The sequence below is a fragment of the Rana temporaria genome, chromosome 1, assembly GCF_905171775.1.
Source record: "Rana temporaria chromosome 1, aRanTem1.1, whole genome shotgun sequence".
Classification (NCBI taxonomy): domain Eukaryota; kingdom Metazoa; phylum Chordata; class Amphibia; order Anura; family Ranidae; genus Rana; species Rana temporaria.
The window spans coordinates 303,789,691-303,814,998 of NC_053489.1; the positions used below are offsets into that span (position 1 = coordinate 303,789,691).

Here is a 25,308-nt window from a genome sequence, read left to right on the forward strand (position 1 = left end):
AAAGTTTTTAAATGATTTTAAATGATTTGCCCAGCTGAGAAAATATATAAAGATTTGTAGCCTTTTTAAAGCTACCTGATCCACCATTATACTGATCAAAGGTGTCCTATCTCTTAAATGCCACTAAGCTGCTACCATTGCTTATTCCATTATTCTTAGACTGTTATCTATTTCAAGGTCCTAAATACTCCATTTCAGCCTTTTAATTCCTGGACTGCCATACAGGTAATCTTTTACTTTTTTCTCCATGCTCCTCCCTTTTTGTTTCTTTTTTCCCCCTATTTCCCAATCCTATACCCCCTCTATTTTTTCTCTTATCTCTTTTAAAGATTTCTCATTACACACAATTTTGCCAACATTCTTGCCAAAAATGCAGTGTCCTTGTTACTTCCTGTGAGCTGCATCAAAGAATATCTTCAGCTCTGCTATCTTCTAGCTATCTACCAGAGATCTCAGTTTGACAGGTAAATGTATACAAAGGGGGGAGGGATAGTTTAAAAAACAAAGTCAATGACGTGGGGTCTCCCCCCAAAATTCATACTAGACCATCCAGATCTGGTATGGATATTAATAATAATCTCTTAAATAAAAAAAACTGCATGTGATCCCCCTAATTCCATACCAACATCAAAAAAAATTCTCAGGCACAAAACATCAAATTTAACCAGACCTTTCCATTTCTTTTTGAACCTCCACCCCTTTTTTTCATAATTCCTTTTTTCTCTATGATCCTCCCCCATTTTTTTATTTATTTTTTCCTATTTCCCAATCCTATATCCGCTCTACTTTTTCTCTTATTTTTTTTAAAGATTTCTTATTACACACAATTGTCACCCTTTTTTCATTTTCCCTAACTGTTCGTTTTCCTAACACTGTTACATAAAATGGGATGCTGTCTCAATGAATCCCCCAGTTTATTTAATTTTCTTGATCTGACCTTGGAGGTATTTGAATGTGTCTGACTTGATTAGGATAGCTCAATCAGATTATGTTGAGTAGGACCAGGCCCAGTAAAGGAAAGGGGTGAGCAAAAACCCTTACTGCAGCAACATTTGTAAAGACAATAAAGATAGGAATAATTCTGAAAAAACAAGGGGCCTAATCCTCAAAAACCTGGCGCAACGTAACTTTTTCCATTTAAGTTGCACTGCCGCAAAATCTCTAACTAAGTGCCCGATCCACAAAGCACTTACCTAGAAATTTTGAGCGGTGTAACTTAAATCCGGCCGGGCGCAAGGCGTTCCTCTTCTCCAGGGGGCGATTACCATTTAAATGAGGCGCTCTCCCGCGCCGGCCGTACTGCGCATGCTCGTGACGTCATTTTCCCGACGTGCATAGCGCGAAATTACGTTACGTCGGGCTTTGTGGATTGCGACGGGACAATAAAGTTGCGTCGGGTAAAAAAAAAGATACGGCGCCAAAAAAAAAAATTGAAATTTAAAAAGAATCGCGTCGCGAGCAAGAAAGGTCTGTTTTTACAAGTTGTAAACAGTTTACACCTTGTAAAAGCAGCCCTAATTTTGCGTTTGCAAAATAAAACTTACGGAGAAAAAACGAAGCTGAAAAGCTTTGTGGATCTCCGTAAGTCCTAATTTGCATACCTGAGGCGGCATTTCGACGCAAAATGCCCCCAGCGGCGGATGCGGTACTGCATCCTAAGATCTGACAGTGTAATTCAATTACACATGTCGGATCTTCGTCCTAACTATGGGAAACTGATCAGTTCCATAGTTAGGACCAGGGATACGACGGAGTAACAGCAGTTACTCCGTCGTATCTCTTTTGAGGATTTGGCCCAAGGATCCTAAAACCAAAACAAAATTTCAGCCTTGATTATGTATGTTTAAAGAAAATCTGAGATTTAAGAACAAGCAAAGATAGAAGAATATATAAAAGACCTTTATAATAAAGACATCAATAACCAATACACTTTTTCTGAGGCCAGATACATAGATGACCCTTCTTTGATGGAAAATATCACCATACTGACACGGAGATCAATGCCAAAAAGAAAAGGCTATAGGATACTGCAACTTGTGAAAGAGGATCGGTCAAAGTGCTGATGAACAAATGCCAACAAATTTGTAAAAATACTCAGTGGATGACAGATTGGAATAGATCAGTTTCTATTCCAACAACAAAAAAGGACACCTGAAAGTCTGTTCAAACTAACACTTTTCTTGGCACCACACATCAAAGTAGACTAAAGCCTCGTACACACGATAGGTTAAACCGATGAAAACGGTCTGAAGGACTGTTTTCATCAGTCCAAACCGATCCTGTGTAGGCCCCATAGGTTATTTAACCTTAGGTTAAAAAAAATGGCAACTTGCTTTAAAAAATTAAACTTACGGATGGTAACCGATAGGTCAAAACCGATCGTTAGTATGCAAAACCATCGGTTAAAAACCCGCGCATGCTCAGAATCAAGTCGACGCATGCTTGGAAGCATTGAACTTCGGGTTTTTTTCAGCACGTCGTTGTGTTTTACGTCACCGCGTTCTGACACGATCGGTTATTTAACCTATGGTGTGTACGCACAACGGACCATCAGTCAGCTTCATAGGTTAACCTAGGACAAGTGTCCTTCAGACCGTTTTCATCGGATGGACTGATCGTGTGTACGAGGCTTAAGGATCCTAAATTTAAAAAAAAATACGAGTTGTACAAGCTGGATTTAGAAAAGGCAGAGGAACTAGAGACATTATTGCAAATTTTTCCATGGTAGATCGTTGAAAAAAAGAAGGAGTACAAGAAGATCATCATGTGATTCACTGAATACAGCAAAGCCTTCAACTCTGTTGCATTCATTTTATGTAGAAACTGTTAACTAGAAGCCACATTTATGACAGAAAACAGGAATAAAGATTGGTTCAATATTGGTAAAGGCTGCATACTGTCACTATACTTATTCCACCTGTATGTTGAACATAACTAGAGAAAAGAGAGAAAGATGATAGAGATTTCAAGATTGTCGAAAGAACATCAACAGTCTTTGATGTCTTGATGACACTATGGGGGTTATTTACTAAAGGCAAATCCAAAGTGCACTTGGAAATGCAGTCGCTGTAGATCCGAGGGGGACATATAAGGAAAATAAAAAACAGCATATTAGCTTGCACATGATTGGATAATAAAATCAACAGAGCTTCCCCATCATTTCAGATCTACCCCTCAGATTTACAGCGACTGCAATTTCAAGTGCACTTTGCACTGGTAGTTTGCATTTGTAGTGCAAAGTGAATTTGCCTTTTGTAAATAACCCCTTATGTTCAATGCTGAAAATATAGAGGATATCAACAGCTTCATAGAGAAAGTTAAAGAACAGAGTGAAAAGATGGGATGTCAGGTAAATATCATGAAAATTTAAGTTTTGGCAATAGAAAAAAAATGCTAAATTAAGAGTTGATGGTGAAGCCATCAAAATAATAAAGCTGCCTCCTTGGATAATTTTTTTTAGCAACAAAGAATCCAGCAGTCAAGTAATACAACACAGACAAACCGACAAATTTCTCACCGCTCCAGGTGAGCCCCGTGAGCAATCAAGGGCTGTTGAACTACCAAGGTGCTGGCAATGCTGATGATAGCAAATAGAAAAACGAAAACTGGATAGCCGCACTCCAAAATAACTTAAAAAAGTTGTCTTTATTTTTCAACTGTACACACACAGTCACTGCAACCAACAGAAAACAGGATGGCCGACGCGTTTTGCACTTACAGTTAGTGCTTAGTCATGAGCCATGGCTAAGCACTAACTGTAAGTGCGAAACGCGTCGGCCATCCTGTTTTCTGTTGGTTGCAGTGACTGTGTGTGTACAGTTGAAAAATAAAGACAACTTTAAGTTATTTTGGAGTGCGGCTATCCAGTTTTCGTTTTTCTATTTGCTAATACAACACAGACAGGCAACTGAAAGAGGGTAAAGATCTACAGAGATCTTCAAATATACTCATGTATCTAAAAGTGCAATTATCATTTTTTTCTAGGTTATGGCAATGTTGTCTTTCATTGAAGATGTGAAAGATTGAAAATAAAGAAGCAAGATAGGAAAAGAATTGCTTCCTTTGAAATGTTGGCGTCTACAAATAATTCTAAGAATAATGTGGGCAGCAGTAAAAATTAGCAGTCATCAAATTAAGCCCAACATTTCACTAGAAGCCAAAATAACTCGCAAAGGAATTTTCTCCAGTTTCATGAATAAAGTGGAACTCTGCTGACTTTCATCATCCAATCATGTTTTTCCTTGCATATGATTGGGTATTCTTTGCGGAGTGAAAGTTCACCACATCCACTAAGCTCTAGGGATAATTCCTTTGTAAAGTCCAACTTCTATTGCAAAAGGACCAAAATATTTGCCTTTAGTAAATCAATCGTATTATGAGAAGAAGAAATTAATTGAAAAAGCCAATTATGCTTCGAAAACTTGGAAAAAGAGTACCACCAGCAGCAGGGTGGCTGGATATAGTTACATAAAACATAAGTCCTTGAAAAGAGTTAGGACCTAAATAGAAGACATTGTTTTAGAGTTCATGGCACTTAAGAATTAAAATGTAATTCCCACAATTTCCATGGCTCTGCCCACCATCCTAGAATAAGGACAACCCCTGTGTTTTTTTGGATTTACGTTAATTTGATTATGTGTACATTTCTGTTTTTAAAAGGTATTAATGTAGCAAATCTAGAGAGTGGAGACGGAACACCTTTCAGTTACATTTTGGTCTGCTTCACATAAGATAACCAGCTATCCCGATCCAGTCTTCTTCCAAACATCACTTCATAGCAACATAGTCTAATGACACCCAAATACCATTCAGGTAGTCTTCTGCTAAAAATACGCCATAATTCTAAAACCAATGTCACCCAGCATAGTCTAAGCCAATGGGGTGAGAGCAACAGCGCATCCTCTCTCTCAGGTAAATAATCACTGATACCACTGATCTATTTTCCTACAAATGACCATCAACAAAAGAAAGCACTACACTAACAGTCAATATAATGGGCAAACACCCAGATGTAAAGGACTAATACTCCACTGACCACTGGTGTAAAACTCACCATATGTGTTACAATCTGTGCAAACAGGTGGTTGTGTCCGGGAAACGATAAAACGCATAGGGACAGGAAATTTCAGTGACGCAATTTCCACCAACTGGAATGCACGCTGGCTTCTGACTGGTTCTGAGCAGCGAGCGCTCCTGTACAACACCATCGCCAAGTCATCAGCCTGCTAGGGGTGCACCATTATATGTGAGTGCAATATATTTTATGTATTTCGCCACAATTTTAATTAAAGGCATAAAGGCATACTGCACTATATTATCTATTATGATTCCTCCATTCTGGTGAACATTGGGACTACTGTGACCAGAGGAGGATGTGAAGCGGAATAAGATTATATGTGCTACTTTACCATTCTAGGGGTATTCCTAAGTGGTCAACAGTATCCAGTGAGTGCAATCTCGTGGGAGAGCTTGTGGGATTTCAGGGAATAACATTGCACAGCACTATTAGCACTTTTTTACAGAGGGTAGAGCAGCGTCATTTCTCTTATATTAAAATTTTTACTTTCAGACATTAACTATCTATTTTGTGTAACACAGTACCTTGTACAAGGATCTGCTTCTTGTGTCAATAAGATCCAACCTGATGGTAATATAATCAATGCTTGGTGATGGCGGATCTAGGTGCTGGTACCTGATACCCATCAGAAGAAAGTCCTCACAACTGGTTTTTATGGTCTTTGTCAGTTTATTCAGCCCTGGAATGCAGTCCCCACGCTTGCACAATGGACCCGTCTTCTGGTCTGAAAAAATACAATGACATTTTTCATTCTTATGCAGAGCTAAACATGTACTCCTGAAATTCTTTGAACATTTTCTTTAAAGGATAACTAAACCCAAGAAAAAAAATGTTTCAGCATACAGTCTTAGATGTGGTGTCTGCATTCATTTTCTTTTTTCCCAAGCTAAAAACATTTTCAGTAATTACTGAAAATACCTATTGATCTTGCCAATAATGCAGTGTCCTTGTTACTTCCTGTGAGCTGCACCAAAGAATATCTTCAGCTCTGCTATCTTCTATATATCTACCAGAGATCTTTATTTGACAGGTGAATGTAAAAGAAGGGGGGAGGGATAGTATAAAAAAACGAAATCAATTAAAAGGGGTCTCCTCCCAAAATTCATACCAAACCCTCCAGATCTGGTATGGATATTAGTAAGAATCTCTTAAATAAAAAAAAAACTGCATGTGATCCCTCCTAATTCCATACCAGCATCAACATTTTTTCTAAGGCACAAAACATCAAATTAAACCAGACCTTTCCATTTCTTTTGGAACCTCCATCCCCTTTTCCATAATTAAGGGGCTATCTACCACCCTAATTCCCTCTAACATGACTCTACCTCTAGACTCCGAGGACTAAAATATGACCACATACAGATATTGTGCATCAATACAACATAAATGTGGACTATTTGACTTTTACCTTCTAAAGAATATACAAACATGTGAATCTCCTTATGAGAACAGCTAGCTGTTGTACATCTAACTGACAGATCATAGACTTTTTTGGCTAACTATTTCTTTATTTATATTTTATTAACTCACGTTTTCTGAAGTACTAAGTGTTCTTCCGTTCCAGCCGGACCACAGTGCAGGACGTCATGTCCTCTTGTGCGGTGAGCCCCCCATGCTGTTTTCTGGCACGTGTGTGTCCCAGAAAACAAGCTGGCCATTCACAAAGTACCATGCGACTCACACATGCGCAGTAGGAAATCCAAAGTGAAGCCTCAAGGCTCCACTCCTGGTTTCCCTTAGTTAGAATGGTGGCGCCTGCACCCAATCCGATGGACGGATTGGCCTTAGGGGGCCGACATCGCGGGCTCCCTGGACTGGTAAGTGTCCGTATTAAAAGTCAGCAGCCACAGTGTTTGTAGCTGCTGACTTTAAAAATAAAATGTTTGTGGCTGGAACTCCGCTTTAAAATCAATGCTGTAAAACACTATTCTTATTGAGTTCACTTTGTAAAAAATATCCATTGTCTCTAAGTGCCTGAATATTTTGTTTTCCTTACGGGAGCTACTGAAGTAACTGGGTGGGTGGTCTCCTCGTGGCTGCTCTTTCACAGGATCTCCAGTGACCAATTGTCCATGAGCTGGCAAATGAGATTCTATAGTGGCCACTCGAATAGTGCACTCCAGATTCATTCTTTTTTCATAGTCCAAGGTTAATATGTTCTTATCAATAACATTTGACAGCCCATAAAACTCTGTTACTTCCAGTTTCTTGGGTCCCAAGTTTATGATGTTACAGTCTGGTTCAACTAGCTTCACCCTCAGTATAAAGTTTTCAGTAATGGTTTCATTTTCTGTAAACCTGAAAAAATAGCATATTTATGTTTAGATTTTTTTACAAAAATAATAGGACAATCATACAGTTCTCAATATTTGGCAATGTGTTTCTTTTGTCTATAACAGGGATCTCCGAACTTTCTAAGCATAGGGCCACTGTCCTTCAGACTTTAGGGGGAATGGACTGTGGCCATTGGGAGTAGAATTCAGTGGAAAAAAATAACAACCCTTTGTTTGTTTCAGTGGCAGTAATTGGGCCTCATCATTGGTGTCAGTGGAATTGTACCCCTCACTAGTGTCATTGGGCCCCATTGTCGGTGTCATTGGGAGGAATTGTGCACCATCATTGGTGTCATTGGGCCCCATTGTTGGTGTAATTGAAAGAAATGGTGCCCCATTGTTGGTGTCATTGGGAGGAATAGTGCCCCTTCATTGGTGTCAGTGTGAGGAATTATGTCCCATTGTTGGTATCAGCGGATGAAATAGTGCCCCAAGGGCTGAATAAAAGCAAGCAAAAAGGCCACATCTGGCCCTTGGTCCACAGTTTGAAGACCACTGGTCTATAATATGCACTAATGATAATGAAAACTCTGGGCCAGATTCTCGTAGATCCGGCGTATCTCTGCGGTGGCGTAACGTATGTCATTTACGTTACGCCGCCGCAAGTTTTACAGGCAAGTGCTTTATTCACAAAGCACTTGCCTGTAAAGTTGCGGCGGCGTAGCGTAAATCACCCAGCGCAAGCCCGCCTAATTCAAATTAGCCGGGTAGGGGGCGTGGAGCATTTAAATTAAGCGCGTTCCCGCGCCGAACATACTGCGCATGCGCCGTCCGGAAAATATCAGAGGGTGCATTGCTCCAAATGACGTCGCAAGGACGTCATTGGTTTCGACGTGAACGTAAATGGCGTCCAGCCCCATTCACGGACGACTTACGCAAACGACGTAAAATTTTAAATTTCGACGCGGGAACGACGGCCATACTTAACATTGATTGCCCCTCATATAGCAGAGGCAACTTTACGCCTCGCAAAGCTAACGTAAACGTTGTAACTTCACTGCGTTGACCGCACGTATGTTCGGGAATTCGCGTATCTAGCTAATTTGCATACTCGACGGGGAAAACGACGGAGGCGACACCTAGCGGCAAAAAAAAAATGCATTTAAGATCCGACAGCGTAAGAGCCTTACGCCTGTCGGATCTAATGGATATCTATGCGTAACTGATTCTAAGAATCAGTCGCATAGATACGACGGCCCAGATTAGGACTTACGACGGCGTACATGGCGTTGCGTCGTCGTAAGCCCTTTGAGAATCTGGGCCTAAATCTTTCAGATGTTTTCTAATACAGTAAAACCTTGGTTTGAGAGTAACTTGGTTTGAGAGCGTTTTGCAAGACAAGCAACATTTTTTAAGAAATGTTGCCTTGATAAACAAGCAATGTCTTGATATAAGAGTAGCGCCATGTCACAACTGTGTATAAAAAAGGAAGAGAGGAGCCTCTAATGCCGCGTACACACGATCAGTCCATCCGATGAGAACGGTCCGGAGGACCGTTGTCATCGGTTAACCGATGAAGCTAACTGATGGTCTGATTTGCCTACACACCATAGGTTAAAAAAACGATCGTGTCAGAACGCGGTGACGTAAAACACAACGACGTGCTGTAAAAAACGAAGTTCAATTCTTCCAAGAATGCGTCGACTTGATTCTGAGCATGCGTGGATTTTTAACCAATGCTTTTGCATACTAACGATCGGTTTTGACCTATCGGTTAGGCGTCCATTGGTTCAATTTTAAAGCAAGTTCTCATTTTTTTGACCGATGGGGCCTACACACGATCGGTTTGGACCGATGAAAACAGTCCTTCAGACCGTTCTCCTCTGGCGATCCTATCGTGTGTACAAGGCCTAAGTGTAGTAATATGGTTACATTTAATGAAGGTACAACATTTAGCAACATTTTGCTACACTTAGAAGCGTCTCTCTTCTCTTTTATACTCTGTAGCTCCTGATGGATTTTGCTCCTAATGTGGATGGAAATGTTATGGTTACACAACCTGGTCACATTGCTATAATCTTTTTATATGGACTATAAACTGGACCTATGAATAAATAGTTGTGGAATAAATCATTTGAGTTTCCATTATTTCTTATTGGGAAATTTGCTTTGATATACAAGTGCTTTGGATTACAAGCATGTTTCCGCAACAAATTATGCTTGCAAATCAAGGTTTTACTGTAGTCTGTATTTAATCAGTACATATGATTATTGGAAATATGAATTTTATGTTCTGTGTATTTTTAAAAAAGTAAGGGTTCATTCACACTTATCACACTTAATACACACTGTCTGCGATCAGCTGCAGGATCCCCAGAGGGGTTTCCGCAATTAGCTGCAAGTGGGCCCGTTGAAAGCAATAGGAGGCTGCCAGCTCTCAATTATTTGGATGGAGGATTTTGTTCAAATCATCTTTGATCAGCTTTATAGTAGCTATGATAACAATTTTCCATATTTTTTCAGTTGAAAATGTGTCAGCTTTTTTTTTTTTTTCTTTTCTTTTCTGGGGGGGGGGGGGGGGAGTTGGTTTTAGGTTGAAGAAGATATAGTAAAAGGGAGAGAGGGATACATAAACTATAGATTAAATGTCCGATCAAATTTTACAGAATAAGGTATATGTTATATTTGTACATCTGTAATATTCGGACGTGTTTTTTTTTTATTATTTAATTTATGGAATATGTATTCTGTTTTGTATGCCTTTCCCTTTGATAAAAAAATAAAATAAAATGTGTTCCTAGATTAATGAACCACCTTAATGATAGCAGCAGTAAACTACAGCAAACATACAACTAAAACAGAGTTTTTAGCAATGGTACCTCTCTATTTAAAACAGTGCACATGCCTATAGGCAAAAGTTTTTTTTTTTTTTTTTCATTTTGGATAGAGTAAGGAAGGGTTATAACCCCTGTAAGGTTTATTTTTGCAATCTGTATCCCATTGTGGAGATGTCCCATGGCCAAACAGGAAGTGAGAGGAAATCCCTGCAAATTAAAGGAATCTTTTTGGGGTTCCCAGGTTATCAGAACTAGTGTCCCCATTGGAAAATGTTCCCTCTATTACGGTACTTTTCTCTTTTACTCTCACTTTAATGATAACGGTAAACAGGACAAACTATAGACAAATAGTTTAAATCCCTCTCCACTTTATCAAAAACTAGAAACAAAAGTTTTGTCTTTAGTTATACTTTGAGGAACTACAAGTAAATTGTACACATAATATTAATTATGCAGGTCTCTTACATACATCATTTAATTTTGTAGCAGTATATCAATGTTCATAAGAATACAGCCTGGACTGACCTGTAAAGCCTGAGCATAACATCATCTTCATGTAAGATCGGGCAACCATTGTGAACATACTGTACTTCTTTAGACAGAAAATGGCAGTCAAATACCTAGGAAACATGTTAATGTAAATGATGGGTATATTACATTGCAAACTGTGTAAAGGGATGTGTATTATTTGCATGTGCATAATATAAAGCATACCTAATTCGTACAACATAATATATAATGCTTGCATGCACTAGGAAACATTTTTTTATTGTAGAAAAAAAGTCATGATGTTACCCAAAGTAACCAATTTACAGCTGACACATTTTTAGTGAAAGGTAAGTGGATACCTATATGTTTATGGAGGACGAAGCATTTTCTTTTTAGAGTTGTTTCTATGTTTTTGTAAATCATTTCTTGTCTTGTAAATATGAATTAGTGCATATTACCTCATAATAATGATACAAATTATGAAAATGAATATGCTAATTATTATCTGATAGTAATAATAATATTTGAAAATGGTGTCAAATTGTACTTCTTTTGTGCATTTTAGCATTGTGATTATGCCTACAAACAACGCTCTTCTTGTCATGACAGATTTTCTATAAATGAGGCGAATAATGCATAAAATTACACACATTCAAACTTGGGATTTTAAAACTAGAGCTATGGGATTACTTTTATTTCCAGCAGGGGGCAGCAGTGCATTTTCCAATTAGTTGCATGATGCTTCTGTGGCATGATTGTTATGACATACATTAAATTAAAGTGATATTAAGGCCAACATTTTTCTTTATTATTTTCAATGCTGACTGTAATACTCACAATCTTTATTGTTTTGGATGATAAAATGTTCTTTCCTGTTGAATCATATGGCTCTGTTCAACAGGAGCCATGGTTTTTGGAGTTAGGATGGCTCTTTTTCCTTGCAGGTCCAACGGAGCCGCTCTGGAGCCACCCTTGTGTGTGCATCCCCAGGAGAGAGAATCCAAGCCCTGACACTTTGAAGCTGCTTGCCCTGACATGCATAGGCAGTAATGTATGCACATTAGCCGTGGTTGCATTATGGGAAATGTAGTCTCAAGGAGGGTGAACACAGCCATGAGCAATGGCTGAGGTGATAGTAACACAAGCAGGGAGGAATAAGTGGAGCACAAATGTGCAGTGACCACAGTGGCAAAAGACTGTCCTAAAATTACCATCCGTTCTTCAAAAGGAAAATTATTTTTACTGCAATATTCACCCAATTTTTAACCTGCTCTCTCTCCCTCTCTCTCCCTCCCCATCTATCTATCTATCTATCTATCTATCTATCTATCTATCTATCTATCTATCTATCTATCTATCTATCTACATATTTATAAATATTTATTTATTTATTTATAAATATACACAGGGCTTTTTTTCTGCGGGAACGTGGTGGACCAGCGTTCCGCCACCTCTGGCAGCCCTGTCCTCTCAATCCTGTCACTGAACACAGAAGGCAGTAGAGGAAGTATTTAGGTGGTACAGTGGCAAGAGTTGGCAGGTTGTTTAGAGGTGGCAGGGGGTGAAGAGGTGAAAGTTGGGGGGTTGAAGAGATGAAAGCTGTGGATTGGGGTACAGAAGCGAAATGTGGAAGGGGGTAGAGACAAGCTGTAGTTGTGGACTTGGGGTGTAATCTGTGAATGAGGGGGCAGGTTGGGGGATCCAGAGATGAGTTGTTGACAGGGGGTACAAAGGTGAGTTGTGGGGGTGCTAAGGTGAACTGTGCACAGGGGTGCAGAATTGAGCTCTGTGCAGAGGTACAGATGTGTGCTGCGGATTGGGAAAGAAGTAATGTGCTGCGGATGGGGAAGAGAAGTGGTGTGCTGCAGATGGGGGAAAGAAGTGGTGTGCTGCAGATGGGGGAAAGAAGTGGTGTGCTGCAGATGGGGGAAAGAAGGAGTGTGCTGCGGACCACGGAAAGCAGTGATGTGCTGCTTTTGGGGGAAAGAAATGGTATGCTGCGGACCACGGAAAAGAAGTGGTGTGCTGCGCATGGGGGAAAGAAGTGGTGTGCTGCGTACAGGGGAAAGAAGTGGTGTGCTGCGGACGGGGGAATGAAGTGGTGTGCTGCGGATGGGGTAAAGAAGGGGTGTGCTGCGGACCACGTAAAGAAGGGGTGTGCTGCGGACCATGGAAAAAAGTGGTGTACTGCATACGGGGGAAATAAGTGGTGTGCTGCAGATGGGGGAAAGAAGTGGTACTCTGCGAATGGGGGAAAGAAGTGGTAAGCTGTGGACGGGGGGGAAGAGGTGAGCTGTGGTTGGGGGAAAAAATATGTGAACTGTGAATGGGGGGCATAGGTGAGCTGTGGACAAGGGTTGCAGAGGTGAGATGTGAATGGGGGGTGCAGCGGTGAGCAATACATGGTTACATTGGGGGAGATACGTAAGTTCTGTCCCTTGTGCTGATTTTTTTTGCGCCCTGTGTGATATACCTCATCGCTGCAGAGTACACTTGCCTGAGCTCTGTGTTATGCACTACTAAGTGCCTTTTTGGGCCTTGAACAATACGCTGATTTGGCGCTGCTTTACTTCTCTTCCTGCAAAACAACGGGGTTGGGGGCGGAGAGTTGGCTGGGGATGATGAGGTATGGTGAGTTCTCTCAGAGAAAAAGCCCTGTGTGTATGTATATATATATATATATATATATATATATATATATATATATATACTGCACATATGTCAGGCTGTGTTGAGGAATCCCCAATGCAGTGATTACCAAGGCATTGAAAATACAATAATCTCCTATGACGAACAGATACCTATAGTGCTGCACCTGTTTTTTTAATAAAAATTGGTTTTATTAGAATAATGCCCCTTTTTCCAAATGGTTCCATCCTGGCACATCAGGTATTAATGCTGGTGTCCACATGGAAAGGGGGAAGTAAAAGTTAAGCCCCTGCCATGCTGGCCAAAGTTTTTAAGATGCGGGTAATTCTGTAAGTTGATTAGGTCGCGGCATAGAGAGAGATATAGGGTTTGATTTACTAAAAGCAAATAGGCTGTTCACTTTGCAAGGTCATTTATCCCAGAAAAAAAGAATGTGGTGAAATGTCTAATGGCAAAAAATATCCAATTACGTGCATATAAAAAAAAAAAAAGGATTTTTGCTTGCCCATGATTGGATGATGGAAGTCAGCAGTGCTTCATCTAATTCACTAAGCTCTGGAGAATATTATTTTGAAAAGTGCAACTTCCCTTTGCAAAGTGAACAGTCTATTTGCAGTTGGAGTGCAATGGTGTGCCAAATAAAGTCACTCTGTAGATTTGCAGTCAGATAGATTTTATAACATACTACATTTTCCAGTAGCGGCCCGTAATGCATTGCGCAGGGGCGCCCCCCCCCCCCATCCATGCGTACAGCCCCCTAATCTACATGCGGGGAACCAGACGCATGGATACCAATGCGGGTATTTTTTTTAAGCTCATGATTAGAGCCTGAGGCTCTAATAGGCTTCACAAAAGGGTGGACTTGGGACGCAGAGTACTACTACCAGCTAATAATGCTGCCTGTCATCAGCGGTGCACAGAGATGACAATAATAAAGTGCCTGCTCCTGCCTCACCTCTCTCTGTTCCCTAACCTGCAGCAGCACAGTGGATGTGGGGAAGGTCAGTGTGATCAGCAAAGAAGTTCTCATCCGGTACTCTGCAAGGACCCGACTCTACTACCTACTTACCTGGAGGACGGCTGGAGCATGTATGTCCCCCCTGTACAGTCATGAGCCTGCCTGCTAATGCCTAGGTAAGAAGAGCTTGCTCTACTGCCTGTTACTGGTTGCATTTATAACATGTGAGCACATTGCATATAGGGGTATATTGTTACCCCTATTTTACCGACTGACTGACCGATGAAATGAAAGGAAGGATCAGGTGGTTTGTTTGCCACCCCCCTCAAAAAAAACATAGCACCAGCTGCAACTGCCATTTTCATAGTCTTATCTCTATTTTACAGTAATTGTGAAGTGTCCAAATATGACTGTGCAAGACAATAGGCATTAGGCACCATAGTTAGACCCTGCACACTCAATAATTGGTAATTAGTATCAGAGCTGGTCAGACACATCTCTTCCTCAGCAATACAAGTCTGTGTGCTGAACCATGTGTTGAGTGGTGCCAATAAGAGAAAGCTAAAAATGTATGGCTAGCTTGTGGGTTTAGTGTTAGAGGTTAAGGGTTGCATTTTTGGGCCAGTTGCAATGCCAAACATCACATGCTGTGCAGATCACATGCAATGTCTGGGCGATGTAAATTGAGCCATACAAACTGTATGGTTGAATTTGCATTGCATTCGGACCAAATTCGTGCAGGGCCCTTTTTTTGTCTGCACCAGAATCAGATTGCATGGGTGCACCCATGCGACCCAATTCCTGTCCTAATTCACAGTTTACACTTTGATCTGCGACCTAGGGTAGTTCCATTCATTTACACTTTGATCTGCGAACTAGGGTAGTTCCATTCATTTACACTTTGATCTGCGAACTAGGGTAGTTCCATTCATTTACACTTTGATCTGCGAACTAGGGTTCAAGCAGAACCAAACCCTCCTATCATTTTCAAGTCAAGGAAGCCTCTGATCTTCAAATGTTATGATGCTGCACATGTGATCAGTTATAACACCAGCCATTGGATAGTTTGACAATTTGGTTGAGAGCACAGCTAATTGTGACAGTTACATTTCCGGCACGTGCCGGGAATGTAATAGTTTTTTTAAACTGTTACATTGATGGGTTTAGTTCTGCTTTGAATGCAATTCTTGCAAGTCATATGACAATTGCAGGTAAATTAATTTCAAGCACTTTAAACTTGCTTTCTAATCACAATTACCACAATTACCATAAAGATCAATGTAGCCTTTAAAACTGTGGGTGATAGTTTGCCTTGATCCATTTTTGCAATTAAAAGTTGGTTTAGGTGCTAGTTCACACCAGATGCAGTTTCGTTCAGTTCTGTGTGCTTTTTTTCTGCACAAAATGCATGCACAGTGTTTTCCATGTATTCCAATGGCTCTAGTTACACCATGCAGTTTCCAGTCATTTTCTGCACTGGAAACTGAATGGAAACTGACCAAAAACTGACTGCATGGTGTGAAATAGAGCCATGGGAATACAAGAAAAACACTGTGCATGCATTTTTAGGGCAGAAAAAAAGCGCACGGAACTGCGCCTGGTGTGAACTAGCACTAAATGTTTGAAATATCTGTCAAAAGGTAAAGATTAGATTTTAGTTTAGGGTAAGGTTAACAGCTAGGAAAAGGTGAAGGCTTATGCCGCGTACACACGATCGGTCCATCCGATGAGAACGGTCTGATGGACTGTTTTCATCGGTTAACCGATGAAGCTGACTGATGGTCAGTCGTGCCTACACACCATTGGTTAAAAAAACGATTGTGTCAGAACGCAGTGACGTAAAACACAACAACGTGTTGAAAAAAATGAAGTTCAATGCTTCCAAGCATGTGTCGACTTGATTCTGAGCATGCCTGGATTTTTAACCGATGGACGTGCCTACAAACGATTGTTCTATCGGTTAGGTATCCATCGGTTAAATTTACAAGATTGCTTTTTTTTAACCTATGGATAAATAACCTATGGGGTTCACACACGATCGGTTTGGTCCGATGAAAACAGTCCATCAGACCGTTCTCATTGGTTTGACCGATCATGTGTACGCGGCATTAGAGATGAGTAAGAGATTGCAGACATGGCTGCATAAGGTGCCCCTGGACGACGTCATCTGTGATGAAACCGCGTAGGGAGGAGCGGCGTGCTGACGTTACCGCAACAAACAACGCAAGGTCCCGGGAACAAACGTGCTGTGGGAGCCAGCCGGCTTTACAAAATTGACATGATATCTTTTATCTACACAATGTGAGTGTACTACTGGTTTTACTTGTTTTATTAAAGTGTTATTAGCTTGATTACGCTATGGGAGCTTATTTTTTGCCCTATTATGTTGAACTGCTGAGCTGCTGAGTTGCGAATCTCATTGAGGTACACCTAATCAGGAAGTGGAGGGACTTTGCTGGAAACTATAGAGACCTTGGCTGGGGTGTAAGCCACAAGCGATTGTGATCTCCTTCAAACGAGATCATTAAATCTGGTAAGCGGCAGTATATTTACTGGTGGAGGAACCTTTCTTTATCTGAGACCATCACTTTTCCTGGGGTGTTTTGTCTGTTTGAAGTCACAGATATCACGTTTGGAGAGGACTCTCATATTGAAACTAACACTTGGATTTTCAGAACATTTGGACTTTTTATTATATATTTTTTGTTTTTTTATCACATATTTTTCACATCAGCCCTGGTGTTAGCAAGTGGATTTCAGTTCCACTTCATATGATAGTGCTTGAGTTTGTTTGACTATTTTATGAAGGGACAGGTTAGCTGTCATTTCTATTCGTTTGTTCACATTGGTCATCACATCTATCACATACACTCCATTCATACACCGTGGTAATTGGAGTATATGTGATCCTAGATATCACGTCCTTAGTGCACATTACGTTTGCTATTTTTCACAATTGGAGTATATGTGATCCTAGGTATCACATCTTAGTGTACATTATATTTGTTGTTTTTTATATTACAGCGCAGCTATTTTCTCTAACAATGGCTGCATAAGGGCCAGTTCACACCAGACGTAGTTGCGTACAGTTCCGTGTGCTTTTTTTCTGCGCTAAAAATGCATGCACAGTGTTTTCCATGTATACCAATGGCTCTAGTTGACACCATGCAGTCAGTTTCCGGTCAGTTTCCAGTGCAGAAACTGACTGCATGGTGTGAACTAGAGCCATTGCAATACACGGAAAACACTGTGCATGCATTTTGTGCAACAAAAAAAAAGCGCAAGGAACTATATGAAACTGCGTCTAGTGTGAACTAGCACTAAATGTAATCAACATATATTATTAATGCCAAAAGCCCCCCTCGAAGAAACAAAATAAAGTCAGTGCCATACACCCATGTAATAGCTGCTACAGTAGCAATAAAGGCAATATACTCAATCCTTCAATAGTTGTAAATAGTTCCTTGGAGTTTGGCACTTGCCAAGAGGGGATTTAGGATGCTTCCAGGATTTGTGATTCACAGACTTTGTTGTTGCACTTAATTGAGCAGCCTAGAATTCCAGTAAGTGGGAAATTTAGCTGATTGAAAAGTTAAAGATCTCTCCCAGTTATTCTTCAATACATGAACTTTATATATATATATATATATATATATATATATATATATATATATATATATATTTTCACATTCACTCTTTTTGTTACTTTTTATAGCGCTGAAATTTTGTATGTTTTTTTATCCTAATAGAAAACAATTGCCCCTGACATAAAAAAAAGTCTAATTTCAACCACTTCCAACTTGCTTTTCATCCCCTACTGATCAATACAACCTATAAAACTGATGGTGGTAGATTGCTTTGATCATTCTTGCAATTGAAAGTTGCGCTTTAATATCGGGCACTTTTACCCCCTTCCTGACCGGGCCAATTTTCTGCTTTTAGCGCTGTCACACTTTGAATGACAATTGCGTGGTCATGCAACACTACCCAAACTTTTTATCATTTTGTGCACACAACTAAAGCTTTATTTTGGTGGTCTTTAATCAACAATGGGTTTTAAATGTTTTGCTAAATAATAATAATAATTTTGAAAAAAAAACTTTTTTTTTTCATTTCTATTATAAAATAAATAATTGTTCTTCATAAATTTTGGCCAAAATGTATTTTACAAATTTCTGTTTGTAAAAATTACCCAAATCAAAACCAAATGCAGCGCTGATCAGTGTATTTTGATGGCAGATGAGTCCTGTTGTCAAAATACAAAAAAAAAAAGTTGGGAGGATTGCCCCATCCACCTGTTGTGTGGATGGGGGAATCCATTCAGTATTTCTGATAAGCCCATTGGGTCATCAAGAACAACTGATTTCTGTATGGCCAGCATAAATCTGCAATTATTTTCAATTCCAAAATCCCAACACAACAATTGCACTTGGCAATAAGAACCTGAGCATTTCCCCAAATAACTCAGTAGTCCTTTAAGTTTACCGCAACCTAACCTGCCCAGTAATTGCTATTCAATATATTATTGTTTAGAATATGTAAAGTATTTGTTGTTAATAATTTCTTACTGCCAATCTATTTAAATAAATTGTTCAACCTATGGGTTTGTGTTTCATACATATACATACATACGTTTCAAGATCTTGTTTCCAAATTAAAACTGTAGTGATGTGTGACATACAGCATATTTCATAGTCTATAGATTTTTCTCTGCCAGTCCCTTTAATTTCCTTCTTTTCTATTTATTGTTCACTACAGTATTCTTTTTTTTATACATTGTGTTATTGTTTTTATTTAACTACCTAATAAAAGTTAATTTGAACACCATCAGTTACAGTATATACTTAATTTTTACATTCTTGTACACTGTTGACATGAATAGCTGTCTTGCTTGTCAAAAATATGTTTAATTGCATTCAGCTGGTACTGTGATTTAAGCACCATTGCCAGACTGCAAAGCCAAGTCGTGACGTCACTTTTCTCCACTGCAGATAAGTTATTCAACTTGGTCACAGACTTGTCCTTAAGCTGCTAACTAGAGAGTAAAACTTGACCGGCGCACCAATGAAGTTATTACTTTACTCAACTTGCTCTTTCCCTCCTGTCATCTAACCCCCTGGCATTGCATTGGTAGTACCATGCAATGCAGAGGAGCCTGGCTGGCTAAACTTACTGATTCTTCCTCCCTGTACAGAAGATTACAGAACACTAATAAAAGCAGATAAATTACCGGTAGAAGTTGAATATAAAAACAAATTTGATTATATTTGATGACTATAATACTGGATTAAGTGATGATCATATTTACCTGGAGTTCATATTTAAAGTGAATCCTATACCCTAAAAGCAGCATGGTGGATTAAATCTACAAATCAACAGTTTTAAACTTATATAATGTAACAAGAATATACCTGTGGAGAGAGCTTTCCAACTCTTTGTGTTATGGGTTCATTAACAACGACTTCCACTTTGCAGGCATCTTTCTCTTTGGGAATGGAGAATTGTAGATCTTCTTCTGATAGGTAGCCGCTTTGTCCTTTCATCACTGTGATCCCATTATTTACTTTGATAAAAGATGAGCTCAGAAACCTTAAAGTCACCAGTATTAGAGCAAATGAGGGATATAAAGGACATCTCCAACAGGGATTCATTTTATCTCTGGTAATCTGTGTCCAACATCCAGTGCCTTCATTAAAAGGCTTTTCTTCTTTCAGGATTATTTTACACTGTCCGGCGTTGGCGATTGTTCAGTCATCTGCCCAACATGAAGAGCTGTCTCTTCTTCCAAATTCTGTACAAGGGGCTCTTTCAAGGACTGATGAAGCTTTAATAAAACTCGATGAAGAATCCTGACAACGCTGCACATTAATATGCTTCTGATTTTCTAATCCTGCAAAATGAGAGGATGCAAGAAGGAAATTGACTGAAAACGGACTAGCAAAAAACACATCAAGAGGAAACATGCCTTGGATATTGAGGCTTTCTGTATGTGTAGGTTTTCTCTTTATTTTTTTTTATTTTTTTTTCTATTGGTTATACTACATTGACTTGTGTCTTGTTTCAACCCAACTAACTTTGTAACTATAAATGACAATAGTGCATAGACAATAGCTTTCCCTATGTCGTATCTCCTAGCACTGTTACAGAAACAAACAGTATAGAGGTGTAAAATATTAGTTTAGGCCTTTAACATGACACGAAAACTTCACAGGGTCTACCTTGCCAACTTCCACTGTAGTCTATTGTTTTTTAAACTTTATTTCAGACAGAAACATTGCTACCGAGCTTCTAAATCTCTGGTCTGGACTTTCCTCCTCCGTGTCAGTAATCAGGACTCATATACTCATATACTGGGGGAGGCGTGGTGGAGAGGAGGCCCCGCCCATTCTTCCCATGACCCCTCTCTCTGTGTTCCTGGTGATTTGCATACAGATCTCTCATCTCCTATAGAGATTTATGGGTCTGATAGTTGATATTCTTGTCTCTCTTCATATTCTCTAGCTTGGTCTATTGTTTACTGCTAAATTACATGTGATATTTAAAGAGATCCTGTCACTAACTTACAAAATTGCCGTAAAAGCAGAGATAAAAAGGCTAACTTGCAGTGTTTTTCCTTTCTCTAAATTATATTTTTATTCACTAGAAATGTGACTTTGAACTTGCTAGAAAATGTAAAGACACTGGCATGAATCAATTTCCAAGCACGGCCCTCTCCTTCCTTGCGTATCATAGCCCCCTCCTCCTTTTAGGAATGTATAATTGATCTCTGTGCTGGCCCAGCTCTTGTGCCCCTCCTCCTTGTATAACCTTTTATAAAGCAGTCAAGAGATGAGTGCAGGGAATTACTATAGCGTATCACTTGAACCACAGCTCTGAGTCTGCAGGGGTTGCTGACATCACATCCAATATGGTGGTACCCAGCAGTGGTCTCTGGGCTTTTGCATGTCTACACAAGAGAGACTTTTACAGGTAATTCATTTGCATAACACATGTTAAATGAACATATAGACTTATGGAAAAATGTTAATTAAAATGTAAGCTCTGATTTTAGAATCTCTTTGAATTATTATCAAGATATTTAGTAATACAGTGTGCATTTAGAAGTGTACTGATATTACAGAAAGATGGATACACAATTAGTGCAGTTTTCTATTAGAGTTGACATTTAGAGTTGTTTAAATGTTAGAATTGATAAACACGCATTTAAATAGTTATGGTGACCTTGTTATCAAAATAAAGTCACCTAACACCAGCTCCAGTTGCAGGCACTTTGCAATACCAACATATGCTTTTCATTGCTTAATTGTTTTTATGGGGCCCAGAATCCTCCAGACTGGGCTGTACAAGACAGGCTTCAACTTATCTCAGCTGTTACAATATCCAGTGTGTCACTTCTCTTGTAGTGGTACACAGGGGTATACTCAATCTCCAACATCAGAGTCAAGTTGGGTCCTCTATATAAATAAAGAGGGCTGTCCCTTTAGAAATCAGCACAGAAGTCAATTTAGAAAGAAAAAAGTGAAAAGCAGGCACTGTATATTGCAAACTGTTAAGATCTCATGTGAGCAACTTTACTTTAATGACACTTTCACCTTATTCATACCTTCACCAATTTGTAGAGAGTAAAGCCCCATACACACAATCGAAATTTCAGATGGAAAAAGTCAGACTGACTTTTTCCATCGGAAATTCCGACCGTGTCTATGCCCCAGAGTTTTTCCATCGGATATTCCAAGGAATTCCATCAGAGTTTAGATAGAGAACATGTTCTTTTTTACTCCGATGGAATTCCGTCGGAATTCCAATGTGAGTTTGGCCGGGCAAAAGCCTGATCGTGTATACGGGGCATAAGAGTGTCTGGTATATGAGTGAAATGTTAATAAAAAATATTTTTAAAGGGATATTACCCAAAACCTGGAAATTGATTGATTGCCATATACTTATGCAAAGTTATAAATTAAAAATATTCAGAACTAACCCAACAGGTTTATACAGCCAATAACCACTTATAAATGAGCATGTGAAATCTGCTCCACTGGGGTGCATAAGATGTATATGAAATCAGTTAGTAAATGGAATCAACTTCAATGTCCTTCAAAACACTCTTGGGAGACATTTTCCGTTCAAGCATTTCCTCAAACTTAAATGTACAGTGAATACACTGAAATGATTACCAATGTCCAAATTAGACAATAAATATTCTAAATGTGGAGTTTTATGTAACTTGCCACATCTGTCCTTAAAACAAAAATACACATCATGTAGCAAGTGGTAACTGGTGAGACAGACTTTCATCTCCAAAAGTGGAGCCAAGGTGAGAAGATCTTACAAGTACCACTTCCTCAAGTGCCTAAAGCTACGTTTTAATTGGCATGGTAATGACCTTTCATTGAGCCACGGGAAAGACCCTCTGTTGTGAAAAATAACTATAATTAAGTACTCTTAAAAGATATGCTTCTTTGGAGGAAGAGCTTTAACTTAGCAGGAATACACTCATGTCGAGAAGTAAATACATAAACACAGCAAAGTAGATGTTCTGCAAACCAGGTTTTATTGTGGAATTAGTTTAAGAATGTGAGTTTTTCATAATGCAAGCTAAACTGATATGACATTGTCCTAATAATGCTTAAGGTTGTGATATTTTCTTTTTAATGATGTATGCAAATGTTTATGGTTTTCATAAAAGAAGGTTATAATTTCAGTTGACAGCATTGGGTACTACAGTAGTCTGCTATTAGCTACTTTATGGAAACACAACATCTGTCTTTTGAGGTGACTATTACATGACCATTACATCTCTGGTCTCTATAAAAATTTACAGCTTATAGACATTGGGCAGTGAGAGAAAAATGCATGAAAATAAATTATTTAAAGTATAGTTTAAACTCTTTTCTTTAACTGGTACCTACAGGTAAGCCTATAATAAAGCTAACCTGTAGGTACAGTGAATATCTCTTAAACTTGCACTGTTTAGGAGATATTCACACTGCATGCAGCCAGTGATATCACGGGCCATGCGCTCTGAAGGGATGCATACCCGTGACGTCCCTTCAGAGCTCTGTGCCATGGTCCGTGACGCCATTGTGGGCCAGCCAATTAGAAAGCCGGTGAACACAAGCCCAGAAGAAAGCATGGGTGAAGATGGAAGCCCTGTCAGTGGTGACAGCATGCCACTGGAGGGCTTCACTCTAAGGTAAGTATTTCATAATGTGCTAGTATGCAATGCATGCTAGCACATTATTCCATTGTCTTGCAGGGTTTAAAAAAAGCAACACAAAGGTGCAGTTTACTACCACTTTAAAGGTAAACTTTCTCAAAGTTTGAATCATACAAGGCACTAATGTGAGTGTACATGTGCATTTTTTTGGATGATGTTCCGGTTGGTGCTATGGTGAATAATAGTACTGCTCATGTAGCACATAATACACACGATCGGAATTTCCGATGGCCTAAAAACTGATGGAATTTTTAGTCGGAATTCCATTCAAGCTGTCAAGCTGTCTTGCATACACACAGTCAGACCAAATTCCGACCGTCCAAAACGCAGTGACTTAAAACACTAAGACGAGACAAGAAAAATTAAGTTCAATGCTTCCGAGCATGCGTCGACTTGATTCTGAGCATGTGTGGGTTTTTTCTCCGTCGGAGTTGCACACAGACTCTAGGAATTTCCTATCGTTTTCTTTTCCATCGGAAAAAAATACAACATGTTCTATTTCTAAACATCGACGGAAAAAAGTCCGATGGGGCCCACACACGATCGGAATTTCCGATTAAAAAAAGTCCATCTGACTTTTTTCATTGAAAATTCCGATCGTATGTACGCGGCATTAGTGTCCATACTCCATGGGAGTCATTTAATGAAGGAAGCTAGGCTGTTCAATTTGCAAGTGAGTTTTGCCTTTGGAAGGGAAATTAGGTAAAGCTCTGCTGTTTTTTCTTTTTTTTTTGCTTGCACATGATTGGGTATTCTTTGCAAAGTTAATTTTTTTGAAAATTGAACAGCCTATTTGCCTTTAGCAAATTAACCCTCTTATTTCAATCAGTAACAAAAGAACTACGAATCAAAGCAACCTTAATATAATCCTCATCCTTGTCAGAATTAGTGCCCAATATTGTTGTCAGTGGTAAAAGCCAAAAACTGGAAAAGTGGTAGTTAGAGTTTACAAGGAGTTCAGGTTTGCATTCTTCCAATTAGGCCAAGATTAGCAGAGACTAGCAACTAGTTCAACCCAAGAAATGCAAATAGAGATGTACCTGTGAGGTACTAACCACCAAAACTGGTTAACGTAGTAATGGATGATCTGCCTTTAATGCACAAAAGAGAATAAAGTCCCAGGTGACTGATCATTATACAAATGTCTCCAACACATCAAGCTATTTAGCTGAATACCGTTCTGTTATTGGTTAATGCAAAATAAAATGGTTCTGCTTTGTACATAATTCAGAGGACTTATAACTTATAGGATAATTACGTTTGTTTATTGTATGTAGCTTTATTATTATTTAAATTTGGCCCTAAAATGTTGCTTCCTTTGGTTTATTTTCTACTTTACCTTGAAATAACCAGCCAAAGAAAACTGAAGGGTTTGGAAAAATTGGTGAAAGCCAGAAATCTCTTCTAGGTAGGATCACCTCATATTTTTCCCAGAACACACTCACGAAAAGTCCTCCCTACTTTTACTTAAAATTTAGTGCAAACCTGTGCTTTTGGTCCTCTCCAGCAACATAAGCTAATTTTTGGTTTACTGTTCCACTACTGCTCCCTTCAACTGCAGTGATCGGAGAATGGAAGTCTTGTGGAAGCTTCAAGTCAATCAAGTTAGAGCTTATACAGAACTCCCTAAAAAAATCACAAAGCACAAATGCTGTTACATGAGAGTAAGTGGAGTCAGTTTCTTGCTCCTCTATACTTGCAGGTACTAGATATATTCTTTGTTTTTGGGGGCTTAACAGAGTTGTCGGTAAGTGAAGGAAAGGTGTTGCTTAGTGGTCAAGCATTAAAGAAAACCTGTTGCTTTACCC

The 25,308-nt window shown here is 39.3% G+C and overlaps 1 protein-coding gene across 1 annotated transcript in view; it reads right to left on the minus strand.

The window, feature by feature from the left end:
* Positions 1-25,308, minus strand: part of FREM1 (FRAS1 related extracellular matrix 1) — a 213,905-nt gene that overhangs the window by 164,843 nt on the left and 23,754 nt on the right. The window contains exons 2-5 of the mRNA XM_040358513.1: positions 19,695-20,173; positions 10,713-10,807; positions 7,074-7,375; positions 5,602-5,801 (exon numbers count right to left, since the gene is read on the minus strand). Of these exons, the coding sequence (XP_040214447.1) occupies positions 5,602-5,801; positions 7,074-7,375; positions 10,713-10,807; positions 19,695-19,934 (837 nt within the window). The 5' untranslated portion in view covers positions 19,935-20,173. The remainder of the gene's footprint in view (positions 1-5,601; positions 5,802-7,073; positions 7,376-10,712; positions 10,808-19,694; positions 20,174-25,308) is intronic.